At 44.2% G+C, this 15,930-nt stretch overlaps 1 protein-coding gene across 1 annotated transcript in view; it reads right to left on the bottom strand.

Annotated features, from left to right (window-relative positions):
- COPG2 (coatomer protein complex subunit gamma 2) overlaps window positions 1-15,930 on the bottom strand; it is a 143,328-nt gene that overhangs the window by 45,541 nt on the left and 81,857 nt on the right. The window contains exons 15-20 of the mRNA XM_018046921.1: window positions 15,154-15,229; window positions 14,222-14,325; window positions 13,604-13,729; window positions 12,789-12,851; window positions 11,992-12,131; window positions 9,633-9,804 (exon numbers count right to left, since the gene is read on the bottom strand). Of these exons, the coding sequence (XP_017902410.1) occupies window positions 9,633-9,804; window positions 11,992-12,131; window positions 12,789-12,851; window positions 13,604-13,729; window positions 14,222-14,325; window positions 15,154-15,229 (681 nt within the window). The remainder of the gene's footprint in view (window positions 1-9,632; window positions 9,805-11,991; window positions 12,132-12,788; window positions 12,852-13,603; window positions 13,730-14,221; window positions 14,326-15,153; window positions 15,230-15,930) is intronic.

Raw genomic sequence — 15,930 nt, 5'->3', positions numbered from 1 at the left:
CCTTCTGGCTGTTTCCGGAGAGCATGGATGCAGTGGAGCACCGTCTGGACCAGGACGTGGCAGTCAGCAGCAGGGGCATGCCTCCGGAGGAGGGGCAGAGAGGGAAGACCTCACGGGACTGGCAACAGGTAGCGGATAGGGTGGATGCTGTGGATGAAGCGGAGTATTTCTTAGAGAGCTAAAGAAAAGGCAGAGGATGGGGCAAGGAATGTCCAATCCCCACCCAGTCGGGATAGAGAGAGACCGGCATCCTAGGCGGCGATGAGCAGGGAGCAGACTGGGCAGGCAGTCTACGGGACAAGGGACAGTAGGCACAGGACAGAGAGAAACCTCATGACTGCGGGGACAGCTGCTGACCTCACAACTCCTAAAGAGTGGTCTGTGTGGTACTAAGGCACATGGTGGGAGCAGAGCAGAGAGGACCAGGTGAGATGCCACGGCCTAGTTTTGGTGAAGACCCAAGGCTCCTGGGAGCAGCTGGAGACAGGGCCATGATGACTGGTCACGTGGAGGAAGCAGGCAGCTCTGCACAGGGAGAGACGAGGGAGCCTGCACAGGAACAGCGCAGGGAGCTTCGGGGCTGGAGGAAGGACTCAAGGGGATGGGGTCCCGGGTGGGGAGCAGACAGAATTGGCAGAGGAGTGGCTGGAACTAAAGTGGTATCAGCAGTGCTTCTGGTATTTACAAGGGACCTCTAAAGGGTAGACGAGGCCTAGAATGTGGCAGAGACTCCACACAAGGAACCAGGGGGCGAAAACAGGGACCGTCTTAGGTCTAGTCAGAGAAGAAAATGGGGGAGGCAGAGAGGCAAAGGAAGAGAGCGTGGAGGGCAGGATGGTGGAGACTGGGGTTGGGGGCTCAGATCAGGAGGCTGGATGTGGGGAATAGAAGGCCGGCAGAATGGGACGGAGAACCAGAAGAGTCTTAAAGCACAGCTGAGCGGGAAAGAGGGTAAAGGGGAGATCTGAACCATGTCATCAGGCAGCAGGAGAGCAAGGCAATGGGCAGGGGTGCATTCCAGGGTCCAAGCAGGAGAGGGTGGAGCAACGGAGGAGGAGGGGGGAGGAGGTGGGGAGGCAGGGGCCTGGTGTAAATCCTGTGAGCAGTGGCTGGATTAAAAGGGAAGTGAGAAAAGAAGAGAGTGCCAGGCTAAGGAAAGGGAGCCTAAAAGGAAACCGTGGCCCAAGCCACGGAAGGACTGAACGAGAGACAGCGGGTGGTTCTGGAGAGAAGGGGGCAGGGCAGGGGATGGAAGGCCTGTGAGCTGGCAGAGCAGGTCCCAGGAGGGAGTACCGCCTATGGAGAAGGGATGACCCAGGGCAGTGAGGACAGGCATCAGGGAGCATGGAGACGAGGCAATGGGCCTAGAGGACAGGCTGACGCTCTCCCTGGGCCAGGGAGGGGAAGGGGAGGAGTGGATCAAGTGAGGAAAGGCCACAAGAAGGAATGTCCACACGGGGTCTTGATGTGGCAGGACAGGAGGGTCACCTGGCAGAGACAGACCAGGTGATGGGAGGCACCCAGGGAGGATGGAGAGCAGAGGGCAAGGGAAGGGACACGGGCTAGAGAGCAGTAGGGGGAAGAAGAGGGAGGTGGCAGAGAGGCATTCTGGCAGACAGGCCACCCAGAAGGACTTAGAGTTACAGGGCCAGCCAGTGCGGGCTGAGGCTTATGGATGGAGGCATGGAACGAAATGGGGGAGCTAGCAGTGGATGGGAGCAGTGGCTGCTGCAGCCTGGAATGTCGTGACTGGGGTAGTACTTTCGGCCAGGCTCTTCAGTACTAGGGATCCGATCTGCTGGGGATGGGTCTGGAGATAGAGTGGAAGGTGGTATCAGGGGTGGGTAGGGAACGGGTTTGGGTTGGGGTTCAGGTCAGGTTTGAGAGAGCTGCACGTGGGAGGGGGATGTTTGGGATCAAGGATGCAGGGTAGTGGGGTGGTTATGAGCCTACTTCAGATACTGGGAACATCATGTGCTTTAACTGAGCTTCTGTACTGATGACACGCCCAGTGTTGGGGTGATGACTACAGGTTGAGGACCGGGAGGACCAGTGAGTCCACAGAGAGGACAAAGGGGAGTCACTGCAGGAAGGGAGGAAGGGGAAGGTCTGCTCAGTGGAAACACAGAGGGACAGGGAGACTGGGGGGGGGCAAGGCTCCCCAGGGGGGCGGTGTCACAGGTCTGAAATGAAGAGGAGTAACCTGGGGTAATGGACAGTGCCAGTGCCAAGAAGGACAGGTTTGCACCAAAGATACTATCCCAATGCCTGAGAGTCATAAAGGGTGAGGGATGGGGAGAGGAGTGTTGGCAGGGGTGTGGCTTAACAAGAGAAGTGCTCTAATGCAGACGGGGGTCTGGGGCACGTCAGGTGTCAGAGAGCTAACGTGGAAGGGAACGAGGTGGTTCCAGGAGGACAGTGCCGGGCCAGTGTCAGGGGAGCAGTGCTGGGATCTTTGAGGAGCTGGCAAGCGGAGAGTGCAGCCCAGGGAGGCAGGCTGGCCTTCCACAGCAGTGATTCTTCCCCGGGGTGGGGGGGGTGGTTTTCACCCGCGGGGGGGCTGGGGCATGGACCCCAAGGGAGGCCTATCAGAACATCGGAGAGTGAGCAGTGCTCTGCTCCAAACAAAAACAAACCCAAAAACATCCAAAAACAAAACCCAAAAACACTCCTCAGAGATGCTGCTGATAGGCCAGCCTTGGGGGTCATGCATCCTCGGGTGAGAATCACTGGGGGGAAGGGCAGGTGGAGAGCTGGGCAGAGAGGTGAAGGGTGAGCAGATGAGCCCCCGGGGTGGGGGCAGAGGGAGGCATCAGAATCTAGATGTCAGACTTGGAGGAAAAGGACCCAGGACCAGGCAGACAGCGAATAAATGAATGTAGCCGACAAGGCACCTGAGTGAAGGGGGGTGGGGGGTAGGATGAGGGGTGGTTTACTGTCAATGAGTTGGGAGTAGATTGCAAGCATGGTGTCCCTGAGCTTAAAGTTTAAAATTCTTTAGTAGGGTCAACGGAGTTGGAAGTGATGTCTGAAAAGAAGGAGCGTTGTGTCCTTTTGTGCAGAGAACACCAGAGGAGATGTCCACAGGATGGAAATGGCAGCGGGGGTGGGAGAGATTAGTGCAGAAGAGCGTCTGGGGGAGGGATGACTACCAGGAGGGAGGAGGGCAGGAGGGCGGGCAGCAGGGCCAGCAGGTCGTGTGCATTTGTGCAGAGAACACCAGAAGGGACGCCCACCTGATGGAAGTAGTGGCGGGGGTGGGAGAGGTGACTGCTAGGAAGGAGGAGGAGAGCGGGAGGGCAGACAGCCGGCCCAGAGCTCTGTGCAGGTCTGGACGGAGGGTGGAGGTGTCAGGAAGGGGGCTGGCAGGTGTGGGGGCAAGAGGGTGAGAAGAACGTGAGAGCGCTGTGCTGAAAGGAAAAGTAGGAGAATCAGATGCCGTGGATCCCCGAGACCTGATCAGAAGAGTGTGAGACAAGGGTGTGGACGGAAACACAAAAGGTTATAGGGAGGGGCGACATGGGGTCCTGGTGCCCAGGAGGTGAGCTCAGCCTGGTACATGAGGGTGGGTTGGAAGGCAGAGTGTGGATTCAGCACAGTGTATCCCAGTGCTAAAGCAGAGAGGACTGAACTGGGTTGAGTAGAAGGTGAGGATCAAGAAGGATACACAGGACAGAGAATGAGCTGGAACGTTCAGACAGTAGCCTCTTTAAAGAGTATCACATGACTAAGGTTGGACAGTTTCTTCTGCATTTGTGCAGTAGAGAAGGAAGTCAAGAGAGATGATGAAATCGGGCCCCAGGGGTAGGAGGGATCAGGTGAGCATTCTGAAACAGGTGGTAGAGGAGCGGAGGTCTAATGGGTAAGAAGAGTGAGGAAGGTGAGGCGATGGCACCCGTTATCTAGGGTGGGAGAGGGTGTTGAGAGGGTCAGGTAACACAGTGCATGAAGTGTGACAGCCAAGCAGCAAAAGGATGGAGCTGGATGTCCATCCGGAGCTCTGCCCCCAGGAGTGGGCCAGGGCAGTGAGGAAGCCCTCACAGGAGGCAGAGGACAGCATGGCTGGGGCCAGGGTGGAACACAGGAGAAGTGGATGAGGCAGAGGCGGATGAGCTGGTAGAGGTAGTGGGCTGCAGGAAGTGTTTGAAACAAGCCTGTCAGAGCAGAGCATGACTAGATGAAATGATACAAGGTCAGACAGAAGCCTGAGGGACCTGACAAAGCAGGTACTTAGGGATGAATGGGGACAGCATACAGAGCCACTACAGTGTTGCAGACCAAGAGCTGGCTACAGGGGAGCATGAGGGAGGCTCAATGAGAGAGCAGATATCAAGGAAAAGCCCACTGCCCCTGTGGGCAGGTGGTCGGGGAGCAGGATGGCGTGCTGAGGACAAAGCAGAGGGGCTGGAACACAAGAGTGGAGAAAAGGCAGAGGATGGCTGAGCAAGGCTCACTCACACTCAGCGTGCAGAAAGAGAGACTTCGGATTCTGGAGTGGCTGTGAAGGTGGTGGGCCAGTGTTGAGATGGGTGAGGAGAGTCAATGGGAAAAGAAAGGGACAGGCAGCATGGAGGGCAGGGAGGACCTCATGGCTGTGTAAAGGGTCAGGGTAGTTAAAGGGGCTCCACAGAAAAGAGGAAGACAGCTTCAAGAGCTCCCAGTCTGGAATCCAGCAGATCTCATGGGCAGGAGGGGCACAGTATGTGGTATGGAGGCCAGACAATAGGTGCAGACTAGTGACTATAAGAAAGCATAGGTGCCATCTGTCATAACCATGAGCAAGCACTGTTTTATGGAAAGAGAGACAATGCAGAATGTTTATGGAGGGAGAGGCTACAACATGGTCAAGTACAAAGCAAAGGTGGTACGGTGCAATCAACTGGATTTTTAAAGAACTGTATTTAGCACTGGGAAAATATGCCTCCTACACATACTTGATAAAGTGTTCATATGTTTGTTGTTTTTCTAATGAAAGTGAGCAAAGGAAAAATGGAAAGAAGTGGTTACAGTGGGAACTTAGTTGACAGTATACATATAAATCATTCTTGCAGTTATTAAGGAACATTATATCAGTTATGATGCAGAGTGCTACCTATTCAACTTGATCACAATTAATGAAATAAGGAAAAATGGGAGAAAACATAAAAAGAAATTGTCACAAGGAAACTGGTGGCTGCCTGAAAAAAATCTACCAGGTAATTATGTCAGAGTGGGTGGATACAAGAGAATAGTCATATAGAGAGAAAGTGAAAAACCAGACTCTGAAGGGAGAGCGTGAGCAGCAGTCCTCGTGATGTCAGGACTCCGGACATCCAGAGACGATAGTGCATGCCAGAGGATGGGGCTGTTTTGAATAATAAAGAGTAGGTTCACATTTTCACATACTGAAGGCATTTAAAGGCCAGACTGTGAACCAAACCTGGGGGGTACCAACAGGCAGAGGCTTTTTCTAAGGCTACAAGGGAGGGAAGAAGAAGTGAGTGGATATCCCATGGTTGCACTGCATTCTGGAGAGGTGTTAGCATTCAAGAAAGGCAGCAATAAAGACGACAGCTATCAGTGACGATGGCGAACATGAAGTAGGACAGGAAGAAAGGTTCAAAGTCAGCACAGAGGAAACGTTAAAAACTTCAGGGTTTGGGGAAAGGGAAATTGGTTATGAGATGAATGAACAAGTGAATGAGTGTCTCAGACTTGAACCTTGGCCAGTCTCTTTAACAGGTCAAATTTGGAGGAATATGGACTCTGTAGCTAGACTCATACAAATTCTAGTGATAAAGGGAGTGGATATATTGTGGCTAAATAGCAATATTCAACTTATCCTGCCTGCTTTTTTAGTGTTTGAGCAAAGATTGCAGATTATGTGCTTAGCTTGGAAGAATGCAAGGTTTCATTAAGGATCAGTAATATGAATCCCAGTGAGTGGTTGGAGGTGAGTCAGAGTAAAAAGAAATTGAGATAAATTTTACTTAACTGAAATTGTTGATTTAATTCGGAATGTCAGGAGTTAATATGATCAATACTGAATAGCAAATAATGGAATGGAAACAGCAGCTTCAGAGAAGAGTTTGGAGTCCATCAGAATCCTGGGGTAGCTCCAGTTAATATAAAGGTTTAAGGAGGTGTAGGCAAAGTCAAGAACTACAATATGAATGTAGGTATGTATCATATGAAAGAGCTGTGAATTGTTAAGTGGGAGGCAGCATCCCTAATGAAAAACAGAAGAGACTCAGACATGTACTTGTGTAAATGTGACCTTGGTATGGATATTTTCTGTTGAGGGCTATTTAAATTTGTTCAGATGGTTTGAGGTAAGAAATATGATTCTATAAGAACTGAGAGTTCAATAATAAAAGCAATATAGGGATTAGAATGGTTCTGAGTAAGTAATAAAACAAAAGGGTATGGTCATTACAGAGGCCCCAAGGAGGGAAAAAATTCATAGAATGTTGCATGTATGTGTTGTTACTGGTGTAATAAACATGCAGAGGAAAGAAAGTTGCTGTGTGAGAAAGGACACAGAAAGAAAGTATGCTGCCTTGAAGGCTTTTCTGACAGTCTTTAAGTAAAGGGTAGTTGCTGGAGGACAGAAGATCAGTAGGACTAATTGAGACTTAAGATGTGGATTACTCTTTTTACAATTTTCCCAAGATTTCAAGGAAGGAGTTATGGCAATACTTGATGTTGAGTTTAAATTTTTTCAGATGGCATAGATTTTTTTGTACACTTTTACAGTAAGGAGAAATGGGAAGGTTTAAAGATAAAGAAAAGAACAACTGACAGAATAACTTTCTGAGGAAATCGGTGGGTCTCTATCTTTTGAACTGTGAACGGCTTGATTTTTAAAGAGTTAGGTAAAGGGAGAAAGTGGATAGTTTCAGAATACCTTCTATCTATTAAGTATTTACTATGTGTCTGGCACCATACTCATCACTTTACTTAATTTCATTTTATCCTTACAATAATCCTAAAAGGTATACAGAGATCAAAACATTTGCCTATGATTAAGCACTCAGTGTATAGCAGAGTCAGAATTCAAATCCTAATTTATCTGTCTCCAAAACCTATTTTCCTTCGTATTCTGAATAGTTTTCAGGTTGAAGGAAGGAAATCACAATCTATAGAATTTCTATTTTTTTTCCTGTAATTATGTGGAAAATATCTTTTCTGAGATGAGACAGGCAGAGGTGATGTATAGATCTTTATGTGATTGGCTAAGATTCAGAATATCTGCAACAGGAAAATGCTGAAAGGAAGGAATAGGGAAAAAAGACTTGTATTACCACCTGTGCCCTGGTATTTCTCTTCTATTCATTGCACAGCAAAGACTTTGGATTGGCCATAGGCTCAAAATTTCATAATTTCTAACACAGACTAAAGAATAGAAAGGAGTTTTTGGTTTTTTTTTTCCTAAGCAGGTAAATGATGGGTAAAATCATTGGTAAAACCAGCAAGTCAACCTACTAATTTTTTAAAACTTTCAAAGTTTTAAAAGTCTGAATGTTGAGACTAAATTTCATTTCTTTTATCCGAGATACAATCACAAGAGTTTATACCTGAGTTTGAACACCAATCAGCAAACCCTTTTGAATTTAGAAAATTCTCCAAATGCCAAATTTTTATAAACAAAATACTAACAACCAAAAAACAAAACACCCCACTAACAACCATCAACCAAAAGAGTCCATAGCCAGCAGACCAAAAGCTGAAACCTCTGGGCTAATTTGTAAGATGTATGTTTTAAAAAGAAATTAACTCCTTAGTAAGGAGGGATAAAACCTCCCTTATGCTTTCTGTGTTGGTAGAAATGTTTTCTGTTGTTGTTGTTTTCTCCTATACTGTATGTAACTTCTGTAATTTCAATATTGTTGTTTTATGTATTTTGATATTGTAAAATTGTATTTATTGTATTCTGTTAGAACCACTCCCTGGGATGTGAGGCACCTGAGTTATCAGTTATCCAAGTGAACCTGGGGAAATGGGAGGAGCTAGTATTCTCAATCGGGAAGAGCTTGATTCTTCAATGAGTTTAGCATTTTGGTTCCCTCTAAAATTAAGTGACAAAGTAATGGCATTCCTTAAAAAACAGAAAGTTTGTGGGAAGTAAAAATGGGGTTAGAATTTTGAAATATGGAGAGGTGGCTACTAGAAAAAGGACAGAGTATCCAGGATGATGGCAAAAGCCACAGGGCTACATTAAGACTGGGCCAATTATTGGTTTAGAATAAGGTTAAATGAAACTAGCTACATAAGAGTACAGCCAGCTTAATTACTGGCTGGTGGACATTAGACAAATCTAATCAGAGGGAAACAGACCAGGAAAGAAAGTCAAGTTAAAAGGGAATGGAATAAGAGAAACCTCATAAAAAGGGGTCAAGGAGATAATTAAAGGTTAAAGTTGGATGGCCTAATGTTCAAAGGAGAAATAGTGGAGGCCAGATAGAAAGTGCCTTCCTACCCAGGGGGTTATGGATCCAGGGTGGCTGCAACTGCAGGTCCACCTGGGGCCAGAGGGAACAACCTGGGGTTCAGACCCAGCAATGGTGCCAACTTGAATCTACCTCGTGCTAGAGTTGAGTAGCCTGGTCTATCATCCAACACAGGTAAGATTGGACAGGCGCTCCCGGAACCAATATCTAAAAAGGGAGTTGGGAGAGGGGCTAAAGGAAGACAGGTTAAGCCCCAAATGTAACTGAATGATGACCAGGGATAACTATGTACTAGTACTTTTACGATTTCTTGTAACTCTGTAACTTTCCCAATATTTGTTAGCTCTATGTTTTTTCCTGTATTAGTAGTAAAAATTGTTTTTTCCTGTACTAGTAATAAAAACTGTTCAAAATGTAAGTGCAATGTGTGTGCTTATTTCTGTACAAACTGGGTAACAGTTGTGAACACTCTGCAGCAAATATGGGAAGGAAAGAACTCAGGTGGGAAAACGGAGAAAAGAAATCAAGTGCAATACTCGACATTCACAGGAGGCAGGTCATAAGGTCTCAGAACCCCAAATTTGTAACTACTGTTGATGCTAGCAGTTTACTTTCCTTCCCACACGCGCTGCCCCCTCCCCCCGACCATGCTCCCAACCCAATCCCCAAGTGCACACAGGTCAAGCAGATCACAAAGCCTTTCTCAACTGTGCATACAAAAATGTTGGTTAAACCAGTCACTAGGCTGAGACATACTCTCAGACACTTGCCTTGTGTTATAGGACCCTTAAAAACAGTATTTTACGATGCCGTGGGTCTACTAACTAAAAAGTCCTGAGGCTGCCCTAAAGAAACACCAGGGAGAAGCAGGCCCTGATCCTTCACAGGGGACATCAGGTATGTGCACCACTAGTGGTGATACTGTTTCAACAGGAAGTCTGAGTTCTGTTTCGGGCTACCACTGTATACATTCACTTTCTCTTTTAAGATTAAATGTCCAGCGTATTTTACTCAGAAACTTGGTTATAAAATTAGTATTTCTGTAGCAGTAACTAACTTTATAAATTTACCATTCATTATCACTACATTTATTACTCCCAGAAAAGAAACAAATTCTTGGACCCCAGATATCTGTCAGGACACTTCAGAGTTCAAGTGGTAATGCACTCTTAATCACATCTCCTGCATTCTGTGTATTAGTACCTGCGACTGAGTCATCTTCGGGTAAACGAACGAGAGTATAGCATACTCCCGGTTGATTGTAAGGCAGGCTGGGGGCCGGGATACAACACAGCACTTCATGGGACTCTGATGGCTCCACCTGCACTGTCACTTTCTCCAGTAGCTGGTCGTTCAGAGTGTTGGTACAGTCAAACTGAAAAGTCATCAAACAGGAAAGTTATGAAGAACGGTTTCCAAGTAAATTGTTTCTTCCTCCCCATAACCCACGAGTCAGTTCTGGAATCCATTAAACCTTCTCTCTCTAAACACCATGCATGTCTCCCACTAAGATTTTTCTTGAGACAACAAGGATAAGCTTATTCTCTAGGTCTTTCTTGTTCATATTATTCACCAGTGTTTTCCTCTTTCCTGAGATTGAGTTCTACAAAACAAGATGGTAGAAGTCTGACAGCTGGCTGAGATTCGAATCGAAATCCAAGGTTTTGGAACAACACACTTAATTTACCCTGATATTAAGTGTGACGATCATTTTTTCACAGGTTATACTCTATGCTGTCCAACTTTTTCAGACATTTCAGTTTTATGTCCTTTTAAGTTTAAATCATCAAAAGTTTCCCATCACACAAAGGCATCTCTCTAGCTATGGAGTTAGGAAGAAAACCAGAAAAATGCTGGCAAGTTGCTTCTCTATAAAAGGAACCAGAATCATGAACTAAAGGAGCTCAGTCAGTTCAGTTCAGTCACTCTTTGTGACCCACGAACCGCAGCACACCAGGCCTCCCTGTCCTTCACCAACTCCCGGAGTTTACCCAAACTCAGGTCCGTTGAGTTGGTGATGCCATCCCATCTCATCCTCTGTCATCCCCTTCTCCTCCTGTCTTCAATCTTTCCCAGCATCAGGGTCTTTTCCAATGAGTCAGTTCTTCGCATCAGGTGGCCAAAGTATCGGAGTTTCAGCTTTAACATCAGTCCTTCCAATGAACACTCAGGACTGATCTCCTTTAGGATGGATTGGCTGGATCTCCCTGCAGTCCAGGGGACTCTCAAGGGTCTTCTCCAACACCACAGTTCAAAAGCATTAATTCTTCAGCACTCAGCTTTCTTTATAGCCCAATTCTCACTTCTATACATGACCACTGGAAAAACCACAGCCTTGACTAGATGGATCTTTGTTGGCAAAGTAATGTCTCTGCTTTTTAATATGCTGTCTAGGTTGGTCATAACTTTCCAAGGAGCAAGCATCTTTTAATTTCATGGCTGCAGTGATTTAATTAAATTAAATAAAATTTAATTTCACCATCTGCAGTGATTTTGGAGCCCCAAAAAATAAAGTCAGCCACTGTTTCCCCATCTATTTCCCATTAAATGATGGGATCAGATGCCATGATCTTAGTTTTCTGAATGTTGAGCTTTAAGCCAACTTTTTCACTCTCCATTTTCACTTTCATCAAGAGGCTCTTTAGTTCTTCTTCACTTTCTGCCATAAGGTTGATGTCATCTGCATATCTGAGGTTATTGATATTTCTCCTGGCAATCTTGATTCCACCTTGTGCTTCATCCAGCCCAGCATTTCTCATGATGTACTCTGCATAGAAGTTAAATAAGCAGGGTGACAATATACAGCCTTGATGTACTCCTTTTCCCATTTGGAACCAGTCTGTTGTTCCATGTCCTGTTCTAACTGTTGCTTCCTGACCTGGATACAGGTTTCTCAAGGGGCAGGTCAGGTGGTCTGGTATTCTCATCTCTTGAAGAATTTTCCACAGTTTATTGTGATCCACACAGTCAAAGGCTTTGGCACAGTCAATAAAGCAGATGTTTTTCTGGAATTCTCTTGCTTTTTCCATGATCCAGCGGATGTTGGCAATTTGATCTCTGGTTCTTCTGCCTTTTCTAAAACCAGCTTGAACATCTGGAAGTTCACGGTTCACATATTGCTGAAGCCTGGCTTGGAGAATTTTGAGCATTAATTTGCTAGTGTGTGAGGTGAGTGCAATTGTGCAGTAGTCTGCGCATTCTTTGGCATTCATTGCTTTTCTTTGGGACTGGAATGAAAACTGACCTTTTCCAGTCCTATGGCCACTGCTGAGTTTTCCAAATTTGCTGGCATATTGAGTGCAGCACTTTCATAGCATCATCTTTCAGGATTTGAAATAGCTCAACTGGAATTCCATCACCTTCATTAGCTTTGTTCGTAGTGATGCTTTCTAAGGCCCACTTGACTTCACATTCCAGGATGACTGGCTCTAGGTGAGTGATCACACCATCGGGATTAACTGGGTCATGAAGATCTTTTTTGTATAGTTCTTCTGTGTATTCTAAACTAAAGGAGAATTAATACTAAATCCCTTACCAGAGCCAGTTATGACACTTCTCTCACCTGGAACACAATGTGATTGGTAAACATGTGCTTGACACAACGAACAAAATATTCTGTCTCTGCTTCTGTAAGTTGAACAGGCTCAGAAGACTTGAACAAGGGTCCTAGATTCATAAACTCAGGAATGGCAGCCAGTTGCTCTATCAAGAAAAAAGGAAAGAAAAGAAGGAAGAAAAATAAGACAGGGGAAGATATTACTCTGGGTAGCTAAAATGTTTTAAGAACACTCAATTAATAATGTGTCCCCAAGCTTTAGTGAAGTAATCTTTTAAGTAAGAGTTTATACCGTTAATTGGGCTTCCCTGGTGGCTCAGCTGCTAAAGAATCTGCCTGCAATTTGGAAGACCTGGGTTCAATCCCTGGGTTGGGACGATCCCCTGAAGAAGGGAAACGCCATCCACTCCAGTATCCTGGCCTGGAAAATACCATGGACTGTATAGTCCAGGGGGTCACAAAGAGTCAGACACAACTGAGCAACTCTCACTTCACTTTACAGTTAATTACTAAAAGCAAAAAATAAAAAAGAAACTTAATTTCTAATTTCATAGAATTTGATTCCCATTAACCAAGATACAGGGTAAGAACAACATTCTCAGTAAGCTGACAACTGGAAATTGCCAAGTCCCACAGATTCCAGTAGTCCTAACAACAGGAAGCTATGAGAATAAATTATATTTAGTCATATAAAGATTTCCCATACTCAGAACTAATAAAATTGAATAAAAAGTGGTGGCCTTCATTATAGTTACAATGCCTAGGGAGTTGGGCTACGCCCTCTACACATCAAATCATCATACCTTGGAAAATGTCTTGCCTGGAAGGAGCCAGCTTCTCGGGCTTAGTGGACACCAGTGTGATTTCTACAGAAACAGGGATGAGCAGTTAAGTGAGCTTTCCCTGCCACTATCAAGTCAAACATGCATATAGGAGATGAAGACAAAAACTTGCAGCAGATATATAAGAAGCTATTGCTAAATCATACCAGGAGGTTCTTTGTCACCCTTCTTGGAGGGACACTCAAAGTGTACTTAGTGAACGTACTTCATGAAATAAATAAAGCAAGTTCTCAAAATACAGAATTTGCTTTTATGGACCAGAATATTTTAAAAAAATTACTCTGAAAAGAAGGAACAGTTTATAGAACAAATCTCGTTATTCAAATAGGAAAAACTACTTATGTAGTATCAACAACAGAAAACTGAAAATGTTGAGGGCATGAGCTCTTTCATTTTCAGTTCAAACCACTACACACTTTGTCCATTTATTTTTTAAGCCTCCAAAAGGAAAATTAACTAAGAAGTTAATCAAGATCAGAAAACAAAAACAGGCGGTGGCAACATAACTACTGCTCTGAAACACTGACAACTAACTTCCAATGCTCTAACACTCAGCATTAAAAAAATCTTTCATTCTATGCCACACTTCATATTCTTGCTTCCATAAGAAAATAAGGAAAAAATTTTAAAACTCTAACTTTAAAAATATCATTCATCTTAGTTCTATAAAATTTAGAAGGAGTGACCATTAAAAGAAATATTAGAAAAAATATGCCAACAGTGTATTTTATTGGTGTGAAACTATAAACAGTTTAAAAACAAAGTGTTCCCATTACCTGCTTTCTGTTCAAAGACAGGAGCCGTAGCAAGAGGAACAGATTTCATATCAAAGGGCTTTTCTGAAGGCTCCAGCGTGTACTGGTGTAAGGCTTTTTCCATCCCTGGTACAGAGACTGTTAGACCTATGAAACAGAAAACTCTCAGCACTAGAACTTCTTGCCAATCCTAGGATCCAGGCAGGCCTAGATTTGTAATATTTATTTAAGCTTTCTAAAGAAAACTATAACCACAGGTTTATAAGCTAAATTATTAAAGAAGATAGGCACTTATAATTCCATCTGAGGAAGCACAGGAGCTGAGCATACATATCTGCAACAAAATGGAAGTATCTTCCAGAAAACAAAGCAACAGAGCCATGTGGAAACAAAGACAGCATAAGAAAAGGGAAAAAGGTAAACCCATCTAAGAGGGTGCTCAAAGAGAACCAGGAACAAGCAATATTCTTTGGACTTTTACATACTTTTAGGTTTCTCTAGAAATCGAAGTGCATTCAGAGACAGAAACCAAGCATTCTGCCTAGTGAAGCCAGCTCATATGCAAATCATGAGATATGCTTCCAAGACACCACTTGTAGAACAAAAGTATATTCGTCTCCATTCTTGGCTCTCACTGACCATTGAAGATATATGTAGCATTCAGTGCCATCTGCCTCTGCTGTAGCACATTCAGATAGAAGGTAGCTCTATCCCGTACCTCATCATCAGTATCCATCATACACCTGTTCAGGGGATACAGAATAGGCATGTCATAGCACTCTAAAAGATATCCAGAGCTTTACCACTATGCCTAACAGACACGATCCAGGCCATCTGATACTACCGTAATACAAGAGCTCAACAACAGCCAACAGTGGCTCCTAAAATCTCCATATATCCTGGGTATTGTTCTGAATTGGTAAAGAAATGGTGTCATTATGAATCAGAAGCACTACATAAGTAGGCATTAAAATGATTAGGAAGAACACAGTAGCATAAGATAGCAGTTTGGAGTCTGTTCTTTGATCTGCAACCACATGACCTTGGTAAAGATTTAGACTTCTACAAACTAAAAACTGGCAATATTAGACTTTCCAAGGATACTAAAAAGCATTCTAAACCCAGGCACTGATATTACTCAAATGGCAATTTGTTTTATTTAAACCAGCCAGCTTTTGACTTACAATTTTTCTGCTTCAATTGCAAGATGTAATCACGGAGTGTTTGCTAAAGCAAGTCTTTTCCTCATCAAATAGGGAGTTAAAGAGACCATGAAAAGCTGGTATTTTCAACTCTACACAGTGAAGCTCTTTGAAGTTGGCCTCTGCTATACTAATTGAGGCACATGTATTTAAGTCACTTTCTCAAAATCATGCATGAGAAATTAGAAGTTAAATTTTGTGTGCACTTCGCAGATGCAAAATTACCAAGAGTACGGAAAACGCCATTTGCCCCTGACTTACTCTATCAGCTCTACTCTTAAGCCCTACAAGGCATTTGATATGGTACAATGAGGAATTATCTATTCAGTCACATGGCATTCCTTTTTTTTTTTAAATTCTTTTAGTTACCTTTGTAGGAGTACTAGGATGCTTGGGAGAAGATTTTCATTCTGAGCCCCAAATTTTGCCAAAGCACTCACAGCAGCTATAATGGAGCATAAAATGAAACAACATGAATATTGACTTCACAGAGTTAAGCAATAATTATTAAGAAAAAAATTAGAGGAGTTTCCCCATGTTCGGTTGAAATAAACTCACTGTTTAATCGTGAACTTCTTGTTCTTATTTCCTTGATCCATTTAAGCATAAATAGAAATAGAAAGTGGGTCCAAGAGAGCTCTGAATAAGAAAACTCTCTATGCATTGAGGAAAAAGGATCATATGTATTTCTTACATAAGCTATTCTTCAGCCTTGACTCCTTACAGAGGAGCCTGGCAGATTACAGTCCATGGGGTCGCAAAACAGTAGGACACAACTTAGTGACTAAAGAACAACCAAACAAACCTCAAACAACCAGCCCCACACATAGGGGGAAAAATACCCAAAACTCTATTATTAAAATTCACTGTATCAACAAAGATTTATTCCTTATTTAACTTTTTCAGGAGCTGTGCTAAGTGCTGAAGGTAAAAAGATAAAAGATGTAGCCCTTGACCTCAAGGAGTTGTAGTTTAGTGGGAAAGACAGGTGTAAATAGATAGTTACAACATAGTAAATCCATAGTAGAACCATATCCTGGATACTATACGAGCAGAGAAAGGAACATTAAGTCAAAACTGGAGGAGACAAAGAGCTCACACTGACTCCCTGCACTAAAGCTTGCAGAACAAGTAGAGTTAGCCAGA

Source organism: Capra hircus, chromosome 4, assembly GCF_001704415.2.
Source record: "Capra hircus breed San Clemente chromosome 4, ASM170441v1, whole genome shotgun sequence".
Classification (NCBI taxonomy): domain Eukaryota; kingdom Metazoa; phylum Chordata; class Mammalia; order Artiodactyla; family Bovidae; genus Capra; species Capra hircus.
This window is presented reverse-complemented; position numbering and strand designations above follow the sequence as displayed.